This window comes from Schistocerca gregaria, chromosome 8, assembly GCF_023897955.1.
Source record: "Schistocerca gregaria isolate iqSchGreg1 chromosome 8, iqSchGreg1.2, whole genome shotgun sequence".
NCBI lineage: Eukaryota > Metazoa > Arthropoda > Insecta > Orthoptera > Acrididae > Schistocerca > Schistocerca gregaria.
This window is the reverse complement of record NC_064927.1, coordinates 158,246,363-158,274,249: the sequence shown is the minus strand read 5'-3', so window position 1 is coordinate 158,274,249 and position 27,887 is coordinate 158,246,363. Positions and strand designations below refer to the sequence as shown.

The window sequence follows — 27,887 nt, the reverse complement described above, 5'->3', positions numbered from 1 at the left end:
GTTGATATATGAAGATATACTGGTAATTCAATATCGGCAATCTTAATTCATAGGGTGGGAAAGCATATGCGAGGATGGAAAAATTGACTTCTCTACTGGAAAGCTTATAATTAGGTTAGATGGTGCCAAAGTTAAAATAGACCTGTTGATAAAGGACAGAAACAATGAGAAATACTTCATAGAGTCATGCATATAACTGATTACTGACACTAACCAAAGGTGTTCATGGAGGGAAAAAAATTAAATTAAATTTTAAAAAATTTATAATTATTGCAATTTCTTTGAGGAAAGGCCAAGTCTCATAAAAGGACACACTTGCCACCTCAAAATCTTCCCACGCCAAACGCTTCTGCCACCAATTTTATCCCATACCCTGGAAGCCCAAATTGGCAGTAGAAGAGAAGATTATCATATAATTTCATGGGATTTGATCAAACCCTCCAGCAGCCCCTATAGTATCCTGCTCCTGGTGGTACCAAATCAAGATTTGCCTTGCGTTCGATGCCCAGGTTGTGAGTGTGATTATTATTCCTGTATGCACACATCCAGAGAATAATGACAAGTTGATTCAAAAATTTGACCTGTATTGACATTCATACTTCTTACTGGCAAATAAAGCTTGGACAAACCTCAAGGAAGTAAACAGCATTCCATTATGCAGGAAGAAGCTATCTGTTCAAACTTCTTCCAGTCATCCTTAATGTGATTGCTGGAGTGTTTATACAAACCCTGGACTAGGTATTATGAACTGTCTTCCAAAGTCGGCTAACTTTATTTGTGAATGCTTACTTGATACACACATCGACTTGGCAATAATACGTAGAATTATTAGCTTTTAAAAAGGCGAGTAACTGTGAACTTCCTAGGTCACTTATTTGATTCCAATGGAATTTTACCAGATTCAGAAAACATCTGTGCAATTGAAAACTTTCCAGCACCAAAGACTAAGAGACAATTTACAATGCTTCTCAGCCTTGCTTCATTTTTCTGCTGATACATTCCAGGTCAGTTATTGAATGCCAAAGCATTGTTGAACCTTCTGTGCAAAAACATAAGATGGCAGTGGGCAAATGAATATCAAGAAGCAGTCAATGATGGAAGAGTGAATTCAAGATTATTGTATCGTCCACATTTGTTATTGGAGTTTGGTATGATGACAGATGCATCCTTGGTCGGATTGGGTGTGTGTCTATTTCAAACAAGGGCAACTGATGGAATACCGACATTTTGTCCCAAAGCATTCGCCAATAGATGAGTGATCTCATATGACAACAGAGCAGGAAGTACTGGCTGTGATTTTGGCTTCCCAGAAATTCAACTATTATCCATACGGATTGCATACAACTGTATATTGTAATCACCAATCATTAGCATTTTTGCAAAGTAGGAAGTAGGTTACAGTACGCTTGTTCGCCCACTGCTTGAATACTGCTCAGCAGTGTGGGATCCGCACCAGGTAGGGTTGATAGAAGAGATAGAGAAGATCCAACGGAGAGCATCGCGCTTCGTTACAGGATCATTTAGTAATCGCGAAAGCGTTACGGAGATGATAGATAAACTCCAGTGGAAGACTCTGCAGGAGAGACGCTCAGTAGCCCGGTACGGGCTTTTGTTAAAGTTTCGAGAACAAACCTTCACCGAAGAGTCAAGCAGTATATTGCTCCCTCCTACGTCTATCTCGCGAAGAGACCAGGAGGATAAAATCAGAGAGATTAGAGCCCACACAGAAGCATACCGACAATCCTTCTTTCCACATACAATACGAGACTGGAAGAGAAGGGAGAACCGATAGAGGTACTCAGGGTACCCTCCGCCACACACCGTCAGGTGGCATGCGGAGTATGGATGTAGATGTAGAAACTTTTAAGTTGTTACATTCAAGTCTTGCAAGAAGCTCTATTTCAATTATCAGGACTCAATTGTGACACAACTGTAGAACAACAAACAGCGGATTTTACTATTTTGCTAATGCAAGATAGTATGGCTGGATTGCAAGAACATGAATATTACCGGTCAAAATTTTGGAAATTACTTCAGAGCCATCAGGATCACCACTTTCACAGAAGTCACAGTTTAATGAGGAGTGGTCTCTTGTAGGTGTAGGTGTAGGTGTAGGTGTAGGTGTAGGTGTAGGAAACATGCAGCAGCCCACAGCAGTTAGGGAGCCTAAGTCAAATGCAAATTCCAACAGAAAGAAAAAGATTCTGATGCTAGGTAGTTCGCAAGACACAGGTGTGGACCAGCAGTTGCAGGAAGTGTTGGGGACTGAGTCACCAACATTTTGAATCCTAGTGCAGGATTGCCTCAAATGTCTGTTAATATAGGAGAGTTATGTAGGGATTTTTATAAAGGAGGATCAGGAAGTGATTTTGGATGGAGGTGGGAATAGTCTTGATAGGGTCAGGGAGTATGCTGTAAATTGTGACCTGGTAAAGATAGCTACTCAAACTGGAGGCACAAACACGCACTTTGCATAACTGTTTTGGCGCCACAATCATGTGCATCTTAATGCTGCTGTTAGGGCTGTTAACAATAGGCTGGAGAAGTCACTGATGGTAGAGGGCATGGCTCACATTACAGTAGTGCCAGTTGAGTCTATCAACAGATCAGGTTTCACTAGGCATGCCCTGCACCTCAATAGGTATGAGGGGGGGGGGGGGGGGGTAGTAATGCTTACAGGTGACAGTGTAGTGGGCGATGGTGGAATTAGTCATGGGAAAACTTCTGTAATAGTTAGTGTCAGAACTGCACCTTTTTTAGACTGAAGTCGGCTGACAGGTATCCCTACTTAAAGGAAGAGTCTCTAACAAAGGAATCATCTTCAAAGCAAGTGAGGGATCCAAGCAGTTCAAGAATCAGCATATTTAATAAAAATGTAAGAGGTATTAGAGATAAATAGGAATAATAGAAAATACAGGACGGCATGTAACAATATTATGTAAAGGAAAGTTGCCACTTACCATATAGTGGAGTTGGTAAGTCGCAAATCGGCACAACAAGAAGACTGTCACAATATGAGCTTTCGGCAATCTAGACCTTTGTCAGAAATAGACGACCGCCGCACGAGCGCGCGCGCGCGGCCAACCACACACACGGGGAGGAGAGGGAGGGGGAGAGGGAGGGGGAGAGGGAGGGGGAGGGGGCAAGGGAGGGGAGGGCGAGGGGAGGGGGAGAGGGAGGGGGAGAGGGGGGAGAGGGAGGGGAGAGGGAGAGAGTGAGGGGACGGGGGAGGGAAGGGAGGGGACGGGAGATGGAGGGGAGGGGGAGAGGGAGGGGAGGGGGAGAGGGAGGGGAGGGGGAGAGGGAGGGGAGTGGGAGAGGGAGGGGAGTGGGAGAGGGAGGGGAGAGGGGGAGGGAGGGGTAGAGGGGGAGGGAGGGGTAGAGGGGGAGGGAGGGGTAGAGGGGGAGGGAGGGGCAGAGGGAAGGGAGGGGCAGAGGGAAGGGAGGGGCAGAGGGAAGGGAGGGGCAGAGGGAAGGGAGGGGCAGAGGGAAGGGAGGGGCAGAGGGAAGGGAGGGGCAGAGGGAAGGGAGGGGCAGAGGGAAGGGAGGGGCAGAGGGAAGGGAGGGGCAGAGGGAAGGGAGGGGCAGAGGGAAGGGAGGGGCAGAGGGAAGGGAGGGGCAGAGGGAAGGGAGGGGCAGAGGGAAGGGAGGGGCAGAGGGAAGGGAGGGGCAGAGGGAAGGGAGGGGCAGAGGGAAGGGAGGGGCAGAGGGAAGGGAGGGGCAGAGGGAAGGGAGGGGCAGAGGGAAGGGAGGGGCAGAGGGAAGGGAGGGGCAGAGGGAAGGGAGGGGCAGAGGGAAGGGAGGGGCAGAGGGAAGGGAGGGGCAGAGGGAAGGGAGGGGCAGAGGGAAGGGAGGGGCAGAGGGAAGGGAGGGGCAGAGGGAAGGGAGGGGCAGAGGGAAGGGAGGGGCAGAGGGAAGGGAGGGGCAGAGGGAAGGGAGGGGCAGAGGGAAGGGAGGGGCAGAGGGAAGGGAGGGGCAGAGGGAAGGGAGGGGCAGAGGGAAGGGAGGGGCAGAGGGAAGGGAGGGGCAGAGGGAAGGGAGGGGCAGAGGGAAGGGAGGGGCAGAGGGAAGGGAGGGGCAGAGGGAAGGGAGGGGCAGAGGGAAGGGAGGGGCAGAGGGAAGGGAGGGGCAGAGGGAAGGGAGGGGCAGAGGGAAGGGAGGGGCAGAGGGAAGGGAGGGGCAGAGGGAAGGGAGGGGCAGAGGGAAGGGAGGGGCAGAGGGAAGGGAGGGGCAGAGGGAAGGGAGGGGCAGAGGGAAGGGAGGGGCAGAGGGAAGGGAGGGGCAGAGGGAAGGGAGGGGCAGAGGGAAGGGAGGGGCAGAGGGAAGGGAGGGGCAGAGGGAAGGGAGGGGCAGAGGGAAGGGAGGGGCAGAGGGAAGGGAGGGGCAGAGGGAAGGGAGGGGCAGAGGGAAGGGAGGGGCAGAGGGAAGGGAGGGGCAGAGGGAAGGGAGGGGCAGAGGGAAGGGAGGGGCAGAGGGAAGGGAGGGGCAGAGGGAAGGGAGGGGGAGAGGGAAGGGAGGGGGAGAGGGAAGGGAGGGGGAGAGGGAAGGGAGGGGGAGAGGGAAGGGAGGGGGAGAGGGAAGGGAGGGGGAGAGGGAAGGGAGGGGGAGAGGGAAGGGAGGGGGAGAGGGAAGGGAGGGGGAGAGGGAAGGGAGGGGGAGAGGGAAGGGAGGGGGAGAGGGAAGGGAGGGGGAGAGGGAAGGGAGGGGGAGAGGGAAGGGAGGGGGAGAGGGAAGGGAGGGGGAGAGGGAAGGGAGGGGGAGAGGGAAGGGAGGGGGAGAGGGAAGGTAGGGGGAGAGGGAAGGTAGGGGGAGAGGGAAGGTAGGGGGAGAGGGAAGGGAGGGGGAGAGGGAAGGGAGGGGGAGAGGGAAGGGAGGGGGAGAGGGAAGGGAGGGGGAGAGGGAAGGTAGGGGGAGAGGGAAGGGAGGGGGAGAGGGAAGGGAGGGGGAGAGGGAAGGGAGGGGGAGAGGGAAGGGAGGGGGAGAGGGAAGGGAGGGGGAGAGGGAAGGTAGGGGGAGAGGGAAGGGAGGGGGAGAGGGAAGGGAGGGGGAGAGGGAAGGGGAGTGGGAGGGGGAGTGGGAGTGGGAGTGGGAGTGGGAGGGAGGGATAGAGAGCTCTCTGCAGCCTCTGGCAGCTGAAGCCACACTGCTTTCAAGGAGTTCTTTGCAAAGTGGGGAAGTGGCCACGAACATAAAAAACGGTATTAGAGAGGGTTTTTGGTTCACTTTACAGGAAGAACCCAAAATTAGCTGTGTGTCTGAACTACTTCTCTGTGATACTGACAAGGGGTAGACTGAATCAATAATTAAATAATTGGAGACTAAGGACACTCGTGGATATGATGGAATACCCGGCAGAACATTGAAGTACCACGTTGCCCATATTAGTCCTGTACTTAGCCTTATTTGTAGCTTTTGCTTCAAGACTGGTCAGTTTCCTGAATGCTTGAAGTACTCACTAATAAAGCCATTATATAAAAATGAAGGAAGGGATAATGTGGACAATTTTGGACCTATTCCTATGCTATCAGCGTTTATTGATATGTATGCAAAGACAATTCATCATTTTATTTCAAGTAATCTGCTATCAAATGCGCAGTTCAGTTTTATAAGTGGTTTAACAACTGAAAATGCTATATTCACTTTTCTCTGTGAGGTACTAGATGGATTAAACAGAAGGTTTCGAATGCTAGGCATCTTTTTTTGTTTTGACTAAGGCGTATGAGTTGACCACAAAATATTGCTCCAGAAGTTGGACCACTTTGGAATATGTGTAGTGGCTCACAACTGATTCACCTCTCACTTTAACAACAGACAGCAAAAGGTCCTTCTTCAAAGTGTTGACAATGCATATGATGTGGGGTCTGTGTGGGCCATGTTTAATTGGGGGATGCCCCAAGGATCACTGCTGGGGCCACTCCTGTTCCTTATTTATATAAATGATATGCCCTCTAGTATTAGATGTGATTCTAAAATATTTCTGTTGCTAATGACACTAGCTTGGTAGTGTAGGATGTTGTGTGAAACCTTGGCATTGTTTCGAACAGAGTAGTTAAAGGTATAAGTTCATCACTTGTAGAAAATAAACTAACACTAAATCACAGTAAGACTCAGTTTTTGCAGTTTCTAACATACAATTCAACAAAACTCAACATTTTAATTTCACATGATGGGCTTATGATTGGTGAAGCTGAATAGTTCAGATTTCTAGGTGATCAGAGAGATAGTAAACTGTCATGGAAAGTCCACATTCAGAATCTTGTTCAAAGACTTAATGCTGTGACTTTTACTATTCAAACAGTGTCTGAATTAAGTCTATTTTGCTTATTTTCAATTGCTTATGATTTATGGTATTACATTTTGAGCTAAGTCTTCCCATTCTCAAACAATATTTTTGGCTCAGAAACAGGCGGTTCAGGCAAAAAGTGGTGTAAGTACCCGAACCTCTCATCGACCCCTGATCATTAATCTGAGTATTCAATATATGTGTTCTTTTCTGTTGTTTCTTATTAACAATATCAGCTTATTCCCATGAAATAGCATCTTTCACTATCAGTTAATACTAGGCAGAAATACAATCTGCATTTTAATCATACTTCCTTGACTCTTGTGCAGAAAGGCGAGCAGAATACTGCTGCATCCACTTTCAGTAAGTTACCACAAGAATTCAGAAATCTTAGCAGTAATCTGTGTGCTTTCACATAAAACTGAACTTCCTCGTGTGTCACTACTCCTATTCTGATGACAACTTCTTTGAAAAATTAAGCTGATTCCTATGTTACATTATTGATTGCATTTACTTAAACTTATGACTTGCCTTTTTTAAGTTCATAAACATTTTATTTTATCTATTATTCTTTTTATGTTGTAATTTCATATACTGGCATGTTCCATGACCTTTGAGATTTACTGGTGACAATGGCTATGATGGAACTAGACGTGTCAAATAAAAAATAAACAAGTTATATAATACTGTAGATGAAGTATAATTTCATAGGAGGAGAGAAAACGCAAAGAATTGGTGTGTTTGGATTCCTAGTGACTTTGAAAAGAGGCTTATATAGTGCATACACGATGTATGGAGCCATTTTGGGGTTTGTAAGTGTGCAGATAAGATAAGAGCCTACAGTTACTTCCGGCATAAGGTGATGAAAGAAATTCACTATTGTCAGTTATGTCAAAAATGAAGCCAAGCAATCAAGGCAGTAGGGATCCATTGCATTCAGTAGTACTAGACAAGCCCCTAGCAGTCACTTGTGTGGAAGTGGCTGTAAATATATGGTTGCTTTCTTTGATATCACAAAACATGTAAAGGTGTACCCATTAAAGACAGCAATGTGTGCACCATTTCCAAAGTGATTACCTGATGACTTCATTCGGTGTGTGGGCAAGCCACGTGCAGTACTGTCTGATAATGCTTCCAATTTTACCTGTTTTTCTTCGAGAAAGGCATTAGCCATAGTGGGTATTAAACAAATACCTCAAGGTACCACCTGGAAGGGAATCCCACAGCATTCACTTTTAAGAGACTAAATAGATTTATGCGTACCTGTTGCCATGCCAGACTAAACACATGGACTGGCTACCTGGGGATATTTAAGGAGATCATGAACCATTTGCCGCTACCACCACAAATTTCACACCAGTAGAACTGATGTTTCATCAAGGAGGACAGAACGAGTCGATAGGTAAAATCCCCAAGATATTGAGAGTGAATTTTCAATTAATGGAAAAAGTGAGAGACGTTGTGGTTAAGCTCAGAGAATGCCCGACTATGTGAACAAGCATAAGATCGAAGAAGATTCTGGATGCAATGTTTGAATATTGGAAAACAAAACACTTTTGCAACCACATCGCAAACCTTTGCTGTTAAATAAGAAGAACAAGGTATCACAATTACTACACATAGGACCATTTACAATTTTCAGAATTCGCCATCCTGTCATTTGTGATTTTCAGAATTCCACATGCCGGGTCATATCCACTTGGCTATCAGCAACAAACCAAATTAAAGGGAATTACCCACAGAAAGTTTGAAGAAATACTTCTCTTCATGTGACCTGGGCTCATAATGATTGCTTGGTTTAAAAGAGGGGAAAAGATACCAAACTATAAGGTCATTGGTCCCTTGTTCCGAAAGAAACAATGCCACAAGGGTGACAATAAGACAATGAGACTTACAACACAAAACAGAATGAAAGGAAAAACCACAACAATGACTGAAGGGCAACAAACACTTAAATGGGCAAAAGGGGACAAGAAAATAACAAAGACACAAGAAACAGGTAGAAGAGGTTAAAACAAGAAAGCAGGTTACCATTGCTGGCTGACCATGAGGATAAAAAAGAAAAGCTAGCCACTCTGCAGTACATTAAAACCTCCACACTGGAAGCACTAGGGTGGAGGGCACAAGGGAGAAAGGGCATGTGCTAAAACTTAGAGCAAATGATAAAACTCGCTCTCACGAATAAAACTTAAAACTAAAACTGCTATTGAGGCATTGTTGCCCAACACTGAAGGTAGGATGCTGGGAAAGTTAAAAGTTGGCCGCAGAGCAGCTAAAAGTCAGCAGTCCAGCAAGAAATGGACAACTGTCATTCATGAGCCACAGCAACACCAAAGTGGGTCCTCACAATGGAGGAGGTAACCCTGCGTCAGCCACGTATGGCCAATGCGGACCCGACAGAACCACGAAGCCCTGCGAAAGGCACGCACAGGGGTCTCCCACACATTTATAGTTTCCTTAATGGTACACAGCTTTCTATGCATACAGGATATGCCATTCCGTCTCCCGAAGCTGGAAAACCTTGCAGTATAATACTGAACGCAGGTCAGTTTCAGAGAAGCATTTCTCCATAAGCTATTTCTGCATAGCCTGTCTGGCCAGCCTGTTGGCAAGTTCGTTGCCTGGGATGCCGATGTGACCTGGGTCCAGACAAACACCACTGAACGACTGGACCATTCCAGGGCATAGATGGACTCCTGGATGGTCCCTACCAAAAGATGATGAGGGTAGCACTGGTTGATAGCTTGTAGACTGCTCAAGGAGACAGTACACAGGAGAAATGACTCGCCTGGGCATGAGCGGATGTGCTCAAGAGCACAAGATACGGCCACCAGGACACTGGTCACTGGACTCATCCTAAAAGCTCCTGCCACTGGGCAAACACCACAGTGGTGCACTGGGTTGAGTAAATGCAACGCCGAGGGTGCCACTGAACATTAAACCACACTCCCACAGTCAAGGTGGGATTAAACAAAGGAATGTATTGGATTGGTTGGGGAACGAGACTAAACAGCGAGGTCATCAGTGTCATCAGATCAGTGAAGGAAGTCGGCCATGCCCTTTCAAAGGAACCTTCCCGGCATTTTCCTGGAGCGATTTAGGGAAAATCACGGAAAACCTAAATCAGGATGGCCGGACGCGGGGTTGAACTGTCGTCCTCCTGAATGCGAGTCCAGTGTGCTAAACAACTGCGCCACCTCGCTCGGTGATTAAACAAGGGCTCTGTAGAGCTGTACCAGTGTAGAGTGATCTGCACCCTAGTTGGTGTTGCTCAGGCAGCTGAGGGCATTGAAGTGCTGCCAGCACTGCTGCTTAAGCTGACTAAGTAAAATTAATCGGGCGTCGAAAACCAGCCCTAATAATCGATATGTCTACACTACAGTGAGTGGATCATCATTAAGGTAAAGGTCTGGTTCTGCATGAATGGTAAGATGCAGACATAAGTGCATAATACACTACTTCGGGGCTGAAAACTGGAAACAATGGGCTAGAGCCCATGACTGCGTCTTGTGGATGGCTCCCTGTAGGTGCCGGTCAGCATCACCAGTACTGGTGGAGCTGTATGAAATGCAGAAGTCGTCTGCATACAGAGAAGGTGAGACAGACAGCCCCTACAGCTGCTGCTAGACCATTAGTGGCCACTAAAAATAGAGATACGGAGCCCTCGGGACCCCATTCTCCTGGAGATTGGGCAAACTATGCGAGGCACCAACTTGGACACAGAAAGAACAAAGTGACATGACATTGTGGATAAAAATTGAGAGCGGGCCACGGAAACTCCACTCAATGTGGCAAGGATGTGATGTCGCCAGGTCATGTCATATGCTTTTTGTGAATCAAAAAAAATGGCAACCAGGTGTTGGCGCCTGGAAAAGGTTGTTCGGATGGCAGACTCAATGGACACAAGATTATCAGTGGTAGAGCAACCCTTGCAGAAGCTGCCTTCACATGGAGCCAATATGCCACATGACTCCAGGACCCAACCCAATTGCCGACACAACATATGTTCCAGCAGCTTACCATAATTGTTGGTGAGGCTGATGGGCCGATAGCTATCCATATCAAGAAGGTTTTTACCGGGTTTGAAGACCGGAGTGATGGTGCTATCCCACCATTGTGATGGAAAGATGCTATCGCACCAGATCCAGTTGAAGATGATGAGGAGAAGTCACTTGTAGTCAGATGAGAGATGTTTAATCATCAGACCCTGGATCCGATCCGGCCCAGAAGCTGTGTTGGGGCAATGTGCAAAGGCACTGAGGAGCTTCCATTCAATGAATTGGGCAATACACGATCTACTTTGGCATGTAGCGAACAAGAGGACTTTCCTTTCCATCCGCTGTTTGAAGGTGCGAAACGCTGGGGGGCAGTTCGACGCATAGGCTCACGCAAAGCGCTCGGCAATCGTGTTTGCGCCAGTAGGTAACATGACATTGATGGTAATGCCAGGGACACCTGCTGGGGTCTGGTACCCAAAAAGATGTCCGATCTTCATCCAGACTTTGGAAGGTACATATGGCACCCGATGGTCGAGACGTAGCTCTCCCAACACTCCTGCTTCCGTCTGTTTATAAGCTGGCGAACGCACGCCCGGAGCCAGTTAAATGCTATGAGATGCTCCAGGGAAGGGTGCCGCTTATGCCGCTGTAATGCTCGCCGATGCTCCTTAATTGCCTCAGCAACTTCTGGCGATCACGAAAGGACCGCCTTTCGCCAGGGGCACCCTAAAGAGCCAGGTATCTAGTTTTCTGCTGCAGTAACAATTATTGTTATCACCTAATCAACCATGACATCAATGTTACCATGAGGGGAGAGGCAGCGGTGACAGCGGAGTTCAAAGTTTCCCAGTCTGCCTTGTTTAAAGCCCATCTGTACAGGCTTCTGTTGGCCTGATGCCGGGGCAGTGACAGGAAGATGGGGAAGTGGTCACTACCACACAGGTTGTCATGTGCTCTCCAGTGGACAGAGAAGTCCTGGGCTGCAAATGGATAAATCAATGGCTGAGTAACTACCACAAGCCACACTGAAATGTGTGGCAGCCCCAGTATTTAAGAAGCAGAGGTCGAACTGAGACAGTAAAGCTTCGACATCTCTGCCTTGGCCAGTAAGCACAGTGCCACCCCACAAGGGGTTATGGGTGTTAAAATCTCCCAAAAGTAGGAAAGGTCCAAGTTTAGGACATAAATGCAGACTCTACCTGACACTCAATTATAGTCGCTAGGGTTCCTGTAATATCCCTTATAGCTGCAGAGGGCAGGGGTCCACATTTCCAGGAACTAGGTTTTCTGTAGGCCAATGCAGAAACCAGGTCTAAAGCTTAACAGTTGTCACAACTCAGCCAGGTGGTGGCAAAAACTGCCGCAATTCCACTGGAGGATGATGTCACCATGTGACTGGAAGGCATGGAACATTCAATAAGGCAGTTTATGCCTCAGGGTCACCTTCTGTCACCGACTTATTGCCTGAGCAGTCTATATCCATTGTGTCCGAGGGTCCGGTGAGATCTATGTCCTCAGTGGATGCCATAATCTCCTCCTTGTCCTCAGATGCAGAGCTTGTAGGTAGTGGTGGTGTGTGTGCAACTGCTTGCTCTTAAGGATACTCTTTTTGGACTTTTCTTGCTGCTCCTTCGGTTTCTTTGGCTGGGAGGGCTACAATGATTCAGTCTCTGGGACTGAGGGTGATCATGAAGCCCTACAACCAGCTGCTTTTGAGCACTTCAACCACTGGCGGGCATCATCTTTCCCATTAGCAGAAAACTGGGAAGGGAGTGACCCAAGGGACCACTTCCCGGCGAGAGGAGCCGAAGAAGACTTATGCCTCTCCGGCTGAGAAGTGGGGGCAGTGCTCCGAAAGTAGGTGGTGCAGGAGCAACATAGGGGGAAGTGTCCACCCCCCCCCCCCCCCCAACAGGGTACATGGCAGCCCCACCACAACAGACTGGCTACTGTGCTGGATATGAGGTGCAAAGAAGTCCGTGTTCATCGGCAGTGCAAAAAGCGACACTGCGTAGTGCATGGTGGATAATGTACCCAGGAAGGTGTCCTCACCCAAAAGATGGAGAATGAGCTGGACTGCATTGCGACAACGAGAAAGTGGGTTAAAGATCTGAAGGCATGATGAACACGATGCACCAAGTAAGGCGACTTTCTCCAATTGGCTCGCTCTTTGCGAAAATTTTGAAAAATGGAGGTCAAACCCTACAGGGGAACAACACATAAAGCCTGAAATGTGCGAGACTCCTGTTAGTCGCCTCTTACACCAGACAGGAATACCTCGGGCCTATTTTAAACCCCAGAACCGCAGATGGGACTCATAATAAAATAACACATAATGTAGATCAGATAATAATTAATGAAATATCAATGCTGTTGTATACATTAGAATTTAATTATTTTTATGGAGGACAATAATATAAGGTAATGAGAGTTTCATTCAAGGAGCTGAGCAACAAGGATATAATAGTTTAGGAATTTCTAATCATTTTTATGTGGTAAGTTTTATTTTCTGACACGATTATTTTCAGCTATAATTTTGTTTGATGATATTCGTAAATAGTAATGGCTAATTTTCTATTGATTTATGGTATTTCTTTGAAATGAGAACTTTGTATCACCATGGCAATTGATGTGGGGGCGAATTTCTTGAGTTTTGAGATGTAAATCATTGATCTATATCATTAGTAACATGTGCTACAGGTTACGTGTAATGTGAGAGTACTAATCTGTGTCCTGTGCTGATAGTATTTCTGTTTGTGGGAGGCATAAGCTCAATTTCTAACACACAGACTAAAAAAATTTGTCTTAATGGAGTTTTTACAATTTGAAAGTCATAGTGATAAAAGTTAAACTAACATGAATAGAGAAATTTGGAAATAAAAGTAAATAACATTTGTTTCCTAAAAGAGTAAAAATGTTTGAAAAAGGTGAATAAAGGTGAGGAAAGTGACAGACACCACACCCTTTTCATGGTGCTACCAAAATGTCTCAACGAATACAAATTGTGGAGGGCCAAACACACTTGATTTTTGCATTTTGGAAGGATGGTTTCTAAGTCAGAAAACAATGAAGCATGAATGTTCTTCCTATTTAATGCACAAGAACTATGAGTTTCAGTGGTCAAAGGCCCCATTTTTTCATCGTACCACATAAAGATGACGACAGCATCAAATCGTAGTTCTCTGCCTTGCAAGATTTTAATGTTACGATTGCCTTCAACAGTAAGAACTATCGTTTTCTGCTGAATTGTAAGCTTTCTAGATTTACTGGCTGTAACTACACAAAGCTTCCAATATTTTACAGTGCAGAATCCAACATTTAGGTAAATATCACAATATGATCAGTTCATGTGCAATTGGCCATAAACGTAACTTTTCTGTAACATTAGATCACATCACCTGCATGCAGAAATCTATAGTTCATGCTCTGTATTCTTATCTGTTTTGTTATCTTCTTATATTTACATATTTACGTCCAAATGGGAAATAATGTGAATTTTTTCCTCAACTTGCCATATTAATTGTATTAAAATATATATCTTTTAAGCCAAAAAGTGGATAGGCCTTGCTGCTGTTTTATCTGGTGACATGGGTGACTTGAGCGTTCAAAATTATCAACCAAAAACTACAACAACCTGCCAAATGACAAGAATCGATTGTGATAACTATTAGCAACTTACTGTTGACTGATCGAAAATTAAAGGAACAGCAGCAAGCATTCAGACATGTTGTGATGCCAATATCTTGTCAGTGTAAACATGTTAGGAATTTCATCACTAGTAGGCTTCAATTTGCAGAACGTTTAGTGTTAATTCCTTAAAGACCCACTTTTTAAAACAAGTTTTATTAAAAGCAAACCAAACTCACATTGTTCTTGTGACAATTTCAGGAAGAATGATAAAGATTTTCATTAAAAGTCAGAATTCATTCAAAGCAGGTTCGTTAATATGGAGCTTCCCTGTAAGTAGTCCTGCTCAAAACAGAGCAATGGCTAAAAATCAGTAATTTTCAAGCATCTGACACTCCTTTATAGACTCCTATTAGCATCTACACGAACTAGATACTTTTCTGAGTATTGTTTTGCAGACTTCATTCTCCACATGAAATAATTTCATTGAATTCCAAATGTATACAGAATATTTTTGCAAAATTTACAGCCTACTAATGATTTATTTTGACAATTAAAGTATTCTTTTTTTTCTTCTTCTTCTTCAGAGTTTATGTGAGGTGACAATGCTATTTTAAAACATTGAGTACAAACTGAATTTGTCTCAATTCTTAATTGTTCTACATATAAGTAAACTATATTAAGGCCCTGTACAAACTGCATCAATAATAAAAAATACATAACAATAATGCTCTTCAATACAAAGTGTATTTAAGCCCATGAACATGACCACACTAACAAGAGAGTCCAACAACAAACGAGAAATGGGAAGCAAAGCAAACAGTGGTGCCAGGAGAAGGCATTATGAAAAGTTAAGAAGTTAATACCTACTTGTGCTTTCAAAGGATCATCAGCAAGCAACCAAAGTACTTTGCAGCAATTGGAGAATATTGTGAACTGTGTTCCTACAGACTGCGTCATCAGTTGAAACATTATTTCTAGGGCCTCATCAACCTGTATAAAAATTTAGAATTACAGATAACCACAAAACTTTCAGAAACTTAGTTTATTTACCAAAAAATGAACATTAATTTTCCGAATACACACCATGTGAAGAAATATTACCTGCCAAATATTGTCCCTGTTTTCTGGGTATTTTGCCAGATTCAAGAGTAACTGTGTTCCAAGTGAACAGAGTCTCTGATATGCAAATGAACGATTTGATCGTTTAAGTTCACCAAAAACTTTTGGTAGGTATTCACTTGCAGAAAAATCTTTACATATCTCTCTAGACAGTTCAGTCAAAGAAGCTGCAAAAAGATATAACAGAAAAAAATGCATTTCCTTACGTTTCACTCAACATCGGGATCAATTACCAATATAACAGAATACTAATAGTCAAACCTCACTTCTTTAAAGAACTCAACCCCCCCCCTACAAAACAGCTTCAAACATGTGATTACTTTACAAATGAGTAACTGTGTTAAATACGTGACATTAAGCATATAGCAGTATGTGAGAAAAAGTTTATTAAAGGTTTGAAATTACATTTAAAGTTTATTAGAAAACACCATGTGCTCTCATTCTCAAATACTGAATGAATATAGTGGGAAATATAAGTCTAGTGAGTTATACTGGCTCAAGACAAACATAGTTACCAAATGTAATACTTGTCTTATTAAGTTAAACTCTTCTTTTAACATAAGATTACTCCTCTTAATGATTAAATTACGATAGTGTTTTAAATTCAACCAATAACTATATAAGACATTGAAAAGTCAAATTTTTGTTGCCCCTGGAAGCTGTTAGGTTGGCCACCTGCCACTGCAACTGTGAACCATTAATCACATTAGTCTGTTACTAATAAACTTGACATCAAAAATATCAATATGGTACAAGCATGGAACACACACGTCAATTTGAGTATGTCAATTGGAGTTGGTTCACTACTTGGAATGTGTGGGCATATATTTTTAATTACGACCACACCTAGTGCAGTTCTGTGGTGTTCAACCCTATATTTACAGCTAGGTCTGATTTGTAAGACTGTTGTTGTTGTTGATGATGATGATGTGGTCTTCAGTCCTGAGACTGGTTTGATGCAGCTCTATCCTGTGCAAGCTTCTTCATCTCCCAGTACCTACTGCAACCTACATCCTTTTGAATCTGCTTACAGTATTCATTTCTTGCTCTCCCTCTATGATTTTTACCCCCCCCCCCCCCCCCCAAATACTAAATTGGTGATCTATTGATGCCTCAGAACATGTCCTATCCCTCCTTCTAGTCAAGTTGTGCCACAAACTTCTCTTCTCCCCAATCCTATTCAATACCTCCTCATTGGTTATGTGATCTATCCATCTAATCTTCAGCATTCTTCTGTAGCACCACATTTCGAAAGCTTCTCTTCTCTTCTTGCCCAAACTATTTATCGGCAATGTTTCACTTCCATACATGACCACACTCCATACAAATACTTCCAGAAATGACTTCCTGAAACTTAAATCTATATTCAATGTTAACAAATTTCTCTTCTTCAGAAATGCTTTCCTTGCCATTGCTAGTCTACATTTTATATCCTCTCTACTTCAACCATCAGCAATTATTTTGCTCCCCAAATAGCAAAACTCCTTTACTACATTAAGTGTCTGATTTCCTAATCTAATTCCCTCAGCATCACCCAATTTAATTCGACTACATTCCATTATCCTCGTTTTGGTTTTGTTGATGTTCATCTTATATCCACCCTTCAAGACACTATCCATTCTGTTCAACAGCTCTTCCAAGTCCTTTGCTGTCTCTGACATTATTACAATGTAACTGGCGATCCTCAAAGATTTTATTTCTTCTCCATGGATTTTAATTCCTACTACGAAGTTTTCTTTTGTTTCCTTCACTGCTTGCTCAATATACAGATTGAGTAACATTGGGGAGATGCTACAACCCTGTCTCACTCCCTTCCCAACCACTGCTTCCTTTTCATGTCCCTCGACTCTTATTATTACTGCCATCTGATTTCTGTACAAATTGTAAATAGCCTTTCGCTCCCTATATTTTACCCCCCCCCCCCCCCCCCCCCCCCCCACCTTCAGAATTTGAAAGAGAGTATTCCATTCAACATTTTCAAATGCCTTTTTTTAAGTCTACAAATGCTAGAAACATAGGTTTGCCTTTCCTTAATCTAGCTTCTAAGATAAGTCATAGGGTCAGTATTGGCTCACGTGTTCCAATATTTCTACGGGATCCAAACTGATCTTTCCCGAGGTCGGCTTCTACTAGATTTTCCATTCGTCTGTAAGGAATTCGCGTTAGTATTTTGCAAATGTGGCTTGTTAAACTGATTTTTCGGTAATTTTCACATCTGTCAACACCTGCTTTCTTTGGGATTGGAATTATTATATTCTTCTTGAAGTCTGAGGGTATTTCACCTGTCTCGTACACCTTGCTCACCAGATGGTAGAGTTTTGTCAAGACTGGCTCTCCCAAGGCCGTCAGTAGTTCTAATGGAATGTTGTCTACTCCCGGGGCCTTGTTCAGTTCAGGTCTTTCAGTGCTCTGTCAAACTCTTCACGCAGTATCGTATCTCCCATTTCATCTTCATCTACATCCTCTTCCATTTCCATAATATTGTCCTCAAGTACATCCCTTTCCCTACTACCGAATTCCAGTCACCCACCACTATTAAATTTTCGCCTCCCTTCACTACCTGAATAATTTCTTTGATTTCATCATAAATTTCTTCAATTTCTTCATCATCTGCAGAGCTAGTTGGCATGTAAACTTTTACTACTGTAGTAGGCGTGGGCTTCATGTCTATCTTGGCCACAATAATGCGTTCACTATGCTGTTTGTAGTAAGTTACACGCACTCCTATTTTCCTATTCATAATTAAAGCTACTCCTGCATTACCCCTATTTGATTTTGTATTTATGATCCCGTATTTGCTGACCAGAAGTCTTGTTCCTCCTGCCACCGAACTTCACTAATTCCCACTATATCTAGCTTTAACCTATCCACTTCCCTTTTTAAATTTTCTAACTTACCTGCCCGATTAAGGGAGCTCACATTCCACACTCCGATTCGTAGAACGCCAGTTTTCTTTCTCCTGATAACGACGTCCTCGTGAGTAGTCCCGTCCCGGAGAACCGAATCGGGGACTATTTTACCTCCGGAATATTTTACTCAAGATGACGTCATCCTCATTTAACCATACAGTAAAGCTGCATGCCCTCGGGGAAAATTATTGCTGTAGTTTCCCCTTGTTTTCAGCCGTTCGCAGTACCAGCACAGCAAGGCCATTTTGGTTAGTGCAACAAGGCCAGATCAGTCAGTCATCCAGACTGTTGCCCCTGCAACTACTGAAAAGGCTGCTGCCCCTCTTCAGGAAGCACGTGTTTGTCTGGCCTCTCAACAAATACCCCTCCATTGTGGTTGCACCTACGGTACGGCTACCCGCATCGCTGAGGCACGCAAGCCTCCCCACCAACGGCATGGTCCGTGTTTCACAGGGGGAATACTGTTGTATAATGATGCAATAGTTGTTCAACCACTGCAAAGTTGTGAGGAAGGAACCGCAAATCCAGTCAGTTGATAGATAAAACAGGAGGCAGTGGCCACTGCAGCAATCTATTAGGAAGAACAACAAAAATACTGCATTACTGGCCATGAAAGCCTACATCATTTGAATAGTGAACTTACTCAGAGACATGAAGAGCATGATCATCTGTCCCAGGGAATTCTGTTCAAAGCACCTCAGATTATTTGTATACTTCCACCGCAATGTCTGAACAGGCTGCGAGGGGTTTCTGGTAACACCTCTATTTTTCAGACTTAAGCAGTTACTAGGCAGCCGCTTTCGTGCAGCAAAACCTCTCCAAAAGGCCTGTAAAAATAGGCAGAATAGAAATGTATAGTATCTACAATTCTGTAAATTATGTGGACTTATTTATGAGCAATATAAACTACTGGTAACATAACATAATGTACCTGTATTTTGACCGCAGCACGATTTTCAATTTCTGATTGGGACATGGGAACGAGTACTTTTCGTTTTGCTTCTCTTTCTCTTTTGGACCAAACACTCCTGAACCATCTCTGTATTGTAATAATACAACGTCTCTGTGTCAAATACAAATCACGCTGATGTTTCATATTAAGAGTGGCTCGAAACCATCTCTGAATAATAACAGATGCCCACCTTTTCCTCTGATAAATATTTCTATCATATTTCATCAACAATGTAGCCCTGTATTTCTGCTGAATGTGTATCACTACTAACCTCAGTTTTTGGTACTCTTGTTGCTGTAATTTTGTTAAACGTATATTTCGATACCACTGTTGTATAATAATTGCACTACTTTTTTGTTCCAAAAATGATGTTCGTTCTTTTCTCATTAAATGAACAGCTCTAATCCAACACTGTATTTTCATAGCAGCAGCCTTCTGAAGCTGGTAGGCAACCTGCTGTTGCTTCATTGCTCTGTTGGCTCGAAATCTCTGCTGAACTAATCGAACAGTGAATCTCAGGTTTTGATATTCATGTTGTTGTAATTTTGTGGAATGCACATTTCGATACCATTGTTGTATAATAATTACACTTCGTTTTTGCTCTAGAAACGATTTGCGCACCTTTCTCATTAAATAAACAGCTCTAATCCAACACTGTATTTTGCAGGCAGCAGTCCTTTGGAGCTGGAAAGCAACCTGCTGTTGTTTCATTGCTCTGTTGGCTCGAAACCTTTGCTGAACTAATCGAACAGCCAATTTCAGTTTTTGATATTCATGTTGTTGTAATTTTGTAGAACACATATTTCGATACCATTGTTGTATAACAATTGCACTTCGTTTTTGCTCCAGAAACGATGTGCGATCTTTTCTCATTAAATAGACAGCTCTAATCCAATACTGTATTTTCATAGCAGCAGCCTTCTGAATCTGGAAGGCAACCTGCTGTTGCTTCATTGCTCTGTTGGCTCGAAATCTCTGCTGAAGTAATCGAACAGCCAATTTCAGTTTTTGATATTCATGTTGTTGTAATTTTGTAGAACACATATTTCGATACCATTGTTGTATAACAATTGCACTTCGTTTTTGCTCCAGAAACGATGTGCGATCTTTTCTCATTAAATAGACAGCTCTAATCCAATACTGTATTTTCATAGCAGCAGCCTTCTGAATCTGGAAGGCAACCTGCTGTTGCTTCATTGCTCTGTTGGCTCGAAATCTCTGCTGAACTAATCGAACAGCCAATTTCAGTTTTTGATATTCATGTTGTTGTAATTTTGTAGAACACATATTTCGATACCATTGTTGTATAACAATTGCACTTCGTTTTTGCTCCAGAAACGATGTGCGATCTTTTCTCATTAAGTAGACTGCTCTAATCCAACATTGTATTTTCAAAGCAGCAGCCTTTTGGACCTGGAAAGCAATCTGCTGTTGCTTCATTGCTCTGTTGGCTCGAAACCTCTGCTGGACCAATCTGACCGACAAAAGCAATCTTTGATACCAAGTCCTCTGTTTGCGCATATGCATTTGTGATCTGTACCATCTCTGAATGTAAAGTACTTTAGCTACCATTCTTTTATTGAAGACCTCATGATGCCGCTGTAGTAAAATAGCTCTCCACCACCTCTGAATAACTACTGCACTCTCCCTTTGTCTAATAAAAATTCTCCTCTGCTGTTTCACAGGCAGTACCTTCCTGGCCCATTTTTGTATCATTACAGCAGCAGCTTTTTTCATTAGAAAAATATTTCTTTCATACTTCATTAACTTCGTTGCTCTAAATTTCTGCTGAATTGTAATAGCTGATTTTATTTTTCTTATATTCTTCACTCTAGTTCTGATCAAACTTTTTCTCCACCAACGTTGTAGCTTCACTGCAGCAGCCTCATATTTGGGTAGCTAAAAAACAAAAACATAACAATACAGTTAGAACATATAGACTCGAATTCATTTATTAAACAATGATTTGACCTACTTACCTGAAACTTCAGGAGTATCTGCCACAGTAACGAAAGTGTTTTTTCTCTGTGACCATCTACAATGTCACGTGATGTAATATTGCTTTTTATATCAAAGCCTGCCGAAATTAGAGATGCAAATGCAAGTCCCACATTGTGTATTTTCTGCAGCCTTGACAAAGCCGGTGCTCTAAGCTTTGACATGATGGTTTCGTCTTGCAGTATTATTTCCATAACACGACTGGGAATGAAGTGAAATCAAGTGAAATCATGGCCTTCAGTAAATTGAAACAAAAATAAATTTGATTTTACCTTCCATATATACAGTCACAGAGTCATTCAGTTGCATCAAGCACTTACCACAAGCGAATACCATCCCGAAGATCAAGAAGCTTGGTCACAGCATAATCAAACTCATTCAGATATGACTGTTCATGAGTTACAACGTAACCAAAATGTCGCAGGCACTTTGTGACGTCACCAACAGCTGACAAAAATTCTCTGGAAAACGCCAGCAACACTTCACGACTTGACTGAAAGTATAAAGATGAAGGAAGTATGCAATAAACAAACACTCAATAAATAGCTGGCAGCAAAGTACTACATGTTCAACAAACTGAACTTAGATTAAGTGATAGAAAGGACAATACTATATACATGTGTGTCATCTCATGAGCATAACTTCATACCACCCATGAATACAAGTTTAGTAAACTCAACAATAAAACACTCATCCTCAGCCAATATTACTGCAATCCATAGTCCCCATTTTAAAATGGTGGTGAGGCAGGTTACCTTTCTAAGCAAAAGTATAGGATGAACCCATCCTCCCTAAACCTGTCTATCTCCATCTACATACATACTGTGCAAACCACTGAAGTGTACAGCAGAGGGTACTTCCAATAGTACTAAATATTAGGGTATCCAATCACATAAAGAGTGCAGGAAGAATGCTGTTTAACTGCTGTGAATGCTCTAACTGATCTATCATCATCTCTAACACTATGGGTGTAAAATTATGAGCGAGTTGTAGTATACTCTTAATTTATTCATTTAACACTGGTTTTTGTAAATATTTAGGTAAGGTTTTGTAGAATAGTTGGCTTCCTCCTTCAAGCATCTATCAGTTCAGATTTTTCATTACCTCCTCGATGTTTTACAGTGAGTCAAACAAGTTAATGATCACTTATACAATATCCCCCCTTAGTCTTGTCTGGAATAGGTTCCACAAATTTGATGTACATTTTTAATGTTTTTTATTCATACTTCTCTGTAGAATGATTTGGTCGCATTGTCCCAGTACCCTATCTACCTACATCTACACTTACTACAATGAACTACCTTCACAATTATTCTCTGTTATTCCAATCTTGAACAGTGTGTGGAAGAAATGAACAACTGTATCTATCTTTCTGTGTTAGCTCCGATTCCCCTTTCCCTAATTTTATTATGATGACCACTTCTCCCCAAGTGGATCAGCATCAACAAAATATTTTCACATGCGGAGGAGAAAGTTGGTAACTGAAGTGTCATGAGAAGATTCTGCTGCAATGAAATACGCCCTTGTTTTAATGATGTCCACCCCAAATCCTGTGTCATGTCAGTGACTCACTCTCCTCTATTTCTGTACAAAACATGCTGCTCTTCTTTGGTCTTTCTTGATGTACTCCATCAATCCTATCTGCTAAGGATCTCACACCGCACAGCAGTACTCCAAAAGAGGATGGACAAGCATAGTGTATGCAGCCTCTTCAGTAGATCTGTTACATTTTTAAGAGTTCTGTCAATAAAACGCAGTCTTTGGTTTGCCTTCCAAACAACATTTTCTGTGTGTTCTTTCCCATATAAATTGTTCATAATTGTAATTCCTAGGTATTTAGTTGAATTTATGGCATTTAGATCTGACTGATTTATCTAGTAACCAAAGTTTAATGTACTCCTTTTGGCAATAATGATCTCTCACTTTTAATTATTTTCACACCACACAGATGTCTTTTCTAAATAGTTTTGCAATTTGTTTTGACCTTCTGATGACTTTACTAGATGATAAACAGCAGCTCAATCTGCAAACAACCTGAGACAGATGCTCACATTGCCTTCAAATTGTTTGTACAGATAAGGAACAGCAGAGGCCCTATAACACTACCTTGGGGAACCCTAAAAAAATCACTGTTTTACTCTAAGACTTTCCATCAATTACTATGAACTGTGACATCTTCAACAGGAAATCATGAATCAAGTCACGTAACAGAGAGAATATTCCATAAGCATGCAATTTCACTACACGTTACTCGTGTGGTATAGTGTCAATAGCCTTCTGGAAATCTAGAAATACAGAATCAATTTGAAATCCCCCCCCCAATAGCACTTAACAGTTTATGTGTGCATAGATGACTGTATCAACAGACCGTTCTCATTGAGGCAAGTTGATTGATTGGTTGGTTTAAATGGGGGAGGGAGGGGGGAGGGAAGGGAACAAACTATGAGGTCATTGGTCCCTTGTTCCTTTAAAACAATGCCACAAGTGTGAGAATAAGACAGAAGAGACATATAACACAAAACAGAAAGAAGGGAAAAATCACAAGAACGAAGGAAAGGCAACAAACACTACAAGGAACAGAAGAGGACAAGAAAACAACAGAGAGCTGCTAGGAACAGAAGATAGTAAAACAAGAAAGCAGATTACAGCGGCTGGCTGACCACGGGAATAAAAGGAAAAGCCAGCCACTCTGCAACACATTGAAACCTTCGACCATAAAAACACTATGGTGGAGGACACAGTACAAAAGACATGCGCTAAAACTTAGATCTAATGATAAAACCTACCCTCACGAATACAACGTAAAACTAAATCAGGTAGTAAGGCCTTGCCAGATAAAATGAGTGGCAATGAGCCTCATACCCCAAGATTTTGTCGCTCGACAGTCAAAGTGAACAGTGCATCAGAATATGGACCACTGTCAACCAGGCGCCGCACAGACACTGAGGCGGGTCTTCACAGTGCAAGAGGTAACTGTGGGTCACCCAAGTGTGGCCAATGCAGAGCCGGCAAAGTACAGCTGATTTCCTGCGAGAGGCCCGCATGGAAGACTTCCACACATTCATAGTCGCCTTAATGACACACAGTTTGTTGTGTGTACTGTTATGCCACTCTGTCTAACACAGCCGAAAACCCTGCAGCGTAAGTCAGAACGCAGGTCAGGTTCAGAGATGCCCATCTCCAGAAGTGGTTTCCATTTAACCTGTTTGGCCAGCCTGTTGGCAGGTTCGTTGCCTGGGATTCCAATGTGCCCTGGGGTCCACACAACACCACTGAACGACGGGACTGGTCCAGGGCATAGACAGACACCTGGATGGACACCACCAAAGGATGGCTAGGGTACGATTGGCCAATAGCTTGTAGGCTGCTCAAGGAGTCGGTACATAGAAGAAACGATTCCTCAGAGCATGAACGGATAAACTGAAGTGCACAACATATGGCCACCACCTCTGCAGTGAATACACTGCCGCCATAGGGCACGGAATGCTGTTCAATATGGCCTCTGTGGACAAAGGCGAAGCCAACATTACCATCAGCCATCTAGCTGTTGGTGCAAACCACTTCAAAGCCGATAACACTTTAAGAATCTATAGGAAGTGATGGCGGAGAGCTGCAGGGTTAACGGAGTACTTAGGGCCAGACGAAAGGTCCAGGCGAAGCTTCAGTCAACAGCTACACCACAGAAGTGTATATGAATGGACCTTGAGGAGAGGTGGTGAAGGGTAGGACTCCAGTTCAGACAGAAGCGATCACACGTGAACTGCAATCGTTTGCCCTAACCTGGGTCGTCTATGCGGAAGGTGAACTGCCATGATTGGGAAAAGAATATGGTAATTAGAATGTTCAGAAAAGCTATGAATGTGTGCAACTTAACTGGCAAGCAGTTGCGCACCTCAGATCTTCAAGAGAGGGACTCCAGCCTCCACCAGTACACTTGTCACCGGACTCTTCCTAAAAGCAACTGTAGCTAGTCGAACTCCGCAATGGCGCAATGTGTGAAGCAAACGCAATGCTCAGGGCATCACCATACCATAAATCACACACCCATAGTCAAGTGGGGATTGAACAAGGGCTCTGTAGAGCTGCAGCAGCATAGTGCGATCTGCACCCCAGTTGGTGTTGCTCAGGCAGCGGAGGGCGTTGAGGTGCTACCAATACTTCCCTTTAAGCTGACAAAGAAGAGGAAGCCAAGACAAACGAGCGTCGAAAACCAGACCTAAGAATCGATATATCTCCACTACAGTGAGTGTATTGTCATTAAGGTAAAGTGATGGTTCTGGATGAATGCCTTGACGCAGACAGAAATGCATGACACACATCTTCATAGCGAAAAACTGGAAGCCATGAGCTAGAGCCGATGACTGTGCCTTGTGGATAGCTCCAGGTAGGCGACACTCAGCAACATCAGTACTGGAGCAGCAGTACGAAATGCAGAAGTCATCTGCATAAAGAGAAGGTGAGACAGAGGGCCCGATAGCTGCTGCTAGACCATTAATGGGCACTAAGAACAGAGAGAGACTCAATACAGAGCCCTGCGGGACTCCATTCTCCTGGATATGGATGGAACTATAGCAGGAAACAACCTAGACACAGAAAGTACGGAGCGACAGGAAGTTTTGGATTAAAAATCAAGAGCAGGCCCCAAAGACCCCACTCATACAATGTGGCAAGAATATGATGTCGCCAAGTAGTGACATATGTTTTACGCAAGTCAAAAAATAAATAAATAAATAAAAATAATAGCAACCAGGTGTTGGCGTCTGGAAAAGGCTGTTCGGATGTGGCCGACTCGAGGGACACAAGATAACCAGTGGTAGAGTGACCCTGACGGAAGCCACCCTGAAATGGAGCCGGTAGGCCACGTGACTCCAGGACCCGACCCAACTCAACTGCCGACACACCAAATGTTCCAGCACCTGATTTGCCCAGACTTGAGCACCAGAATGATGGTGCTCTTCCGCATTGTGATGGAAAGACCCCATCACACCAGATTTGGTTGAAGATGATGAGGATATGTCACTTGTAGTCAGATTAGAGATGTTTAATGATCTGGCCCTGGATCCGATCAGGCCCAGGCGTTGTGCCAGGGAAATGTGCAAGGGCACTGAGGAGCTACCACTCTGTAAATGGGGCGTTATAGGATTTACTGTGGCATATAGTGAATGAGAGAACTTTCTCTTCCAGTGGCCGGTTGAGAGTGCGAAAAGATGGGGCATGATTCTCCGACGCAGAGGCATGAGCAAAGTGTTCGACAATCGTCTTTGCGACAGTAGATAACACGGCATATATGGTAACACCAAGAACACCTGTTGGTGTCTGGTACCTTAAAAACGTTTGATCTTTGCCCAGACTTCAAAAGGAAATATATGACACCCAATGGTCAAGATGTATCTCTCCCAACACTGCTGCTTCTGTCGTTTGACAAGTTGGCGAACGCTAGCACGGAGCTGTTTATAGGCTACGAGGTAATCCATTGAAGGGTGCTGCTTATGTCACTGTAGAGCTCGCCGACACTCCTTAATTGCTTCAGCGACTTCCAGCAACCACCAAGGGACTGCCTTATGCCGGGGGAACCCTAAAGAGTGAAGGATAGCAATTTCTGCTGCAGAATTCATTATTGTAGTCACCTGCACAACCATCACATCAATGTTACCGTGTGAGGGGGATTCAACAATGACAGCAGAGGTGAAAGTTTCCCAGTCCACCTTGTTTAAAGCAAGTTTGGGCAGGTGTCCGTTGGCTCGACACCAGGGCAGCGACCGGAAGATGGAGAAATGGTCACTACCACACAGGTCGTCTTGTTCTCTCCAGTGGATAGATGGGAGAATTCCTGGGCTGCAAATGGATAAATCAATGGCTGAGTAACTACCACAAGCCACACTGAAATGTGTGGCAGCCCCAGTATTTAAGAGGCACAGGTCAAACTGAGACAGTAAAGCTTCGACATCTCTGCCTTGGCCAGTAAGCAAGGTGCCACCCCACAAGGGGTAACGGGCATTAAAATCTCCCAAAAGTAGGAAAGGTTTAGGGAGTTCATCAATCTGTGCAGCTACTACATTCAGGGGTACTGCACCATCTGGAGGAAGACATACAATGCAAACAGTTATTTCCTGCATCGTCCTTATTCTGACAGCCACAGCTTCAAGAGGGGTTTGAAGGGGCACAGTGTCACTTTAGACTAGGTTTAGGACATAAGCACGAACTCCACCTGAAACTTGATTATGGTCGCTACAATTCCTGTAACATCCCTTTATAGTCATGGAGGGCTGGGGTCCGCATTGCCAGGAAACAGATTTCCTGGAGGGAAATGCAGAAAGCAGGTGTAAAGCTTAACAGTTGCTGGAGCTCAGCCAGGCAGTGGACAAAACCACCGCATTCCACTGGAGGATGACTGAAGGCATGGAACATTCAATGAGGCAGTTTATGCCTCAGGGTCACCTGCTGCCACTGACTTATTGCCTGAGCAGTTTATATCCGTTGTGTCCGAGGGTCTGGAGAGATGTAGGTCCTCAGTAGACGCCAGAATATCCACCGCATCCTCAGACACAGAGCTTGTACGTAGCGGTGGAATGGGTGCCACCGCAACCTCCTTGATCTTAAGGGTCTTCATTTTCGGTTTCTCTTGCTGCTTCTTGTGTTTCCCTGGCTGGCAGGACTTCACTGGCTCCAGGACTGAGGATGAGCATGAATCCTTATGATGAGCTGCTTGGAGTTCTTCAGCCAATGGCGGGTTTCGTCTTTCCCACTAGCAGAAACCAAGAAGGGGGTGAACCAAGGGCCCCTTCCTTGCAAAAGAAGACTAAGACTTGCACTTCTTCACCTTAGAAGTGGGGACAGATGTCCCTGATGGTTTCGGGGGTGTTGCTCCCAAAGTAGGTGGTGCGGCAGCAACAGGGAGGAAATTGCCCCGAACCATCATGTGGGCAGGTGTAGTTTTCCATCTCTGAGAGGTGACTGGGGTTGGCGGAGCTGATGATGTCAGAACTGTTGTAGCCGCA

General features: G+C 44.0%; 1 protein-coding gene across 3 annotated transcripts in view; it reads right to left on the bottom strand.

The window, feature by feature from the left end:
* Nucleotides 1–27,887, bottom strand: part of LOC126284413 (protein abnormal spindle-like) — a 193,522-nt gene that overhangs the window by 27,080 nt on the left and 138,555 nt on the right. The window contains exons 10-16 of one of the 3 annotated variants that reach the window (XM_049983328.1): nt 21,210–21,382; nt 20,871–21,090; nt 19,622–20,790; nt 18,871–19,378; nt 18,583–18,766; nt 15,013–15,197; nt 14,779–14,901 (exon numbers count right to left, since the gene is read on the bottom strand). In XM_049983328.1, the coding sequence (XP_049839285.1) occupies nt 14,779–14,901; nt 15,013–15,197; nt 18,583–18,766; nt 18,871–19,378; nt 19,622–20,790; nt 20,871–21,090; nt 21,210–21,382 (2,562 nt within the window). Of the gene's footprint in view, nt 1–14,778; nt 14,902–15,012; nt 15,198–18,582; nt 18,767–18,870; nt 20,791–20,870; nt 21,091–21,209; nt 21,383–27,887 lie in introns of all 3 variants that reach the window. The other 2 variants (XM_049983329.1, XM_049983327.1) reach the window with 2 other exon arrangements.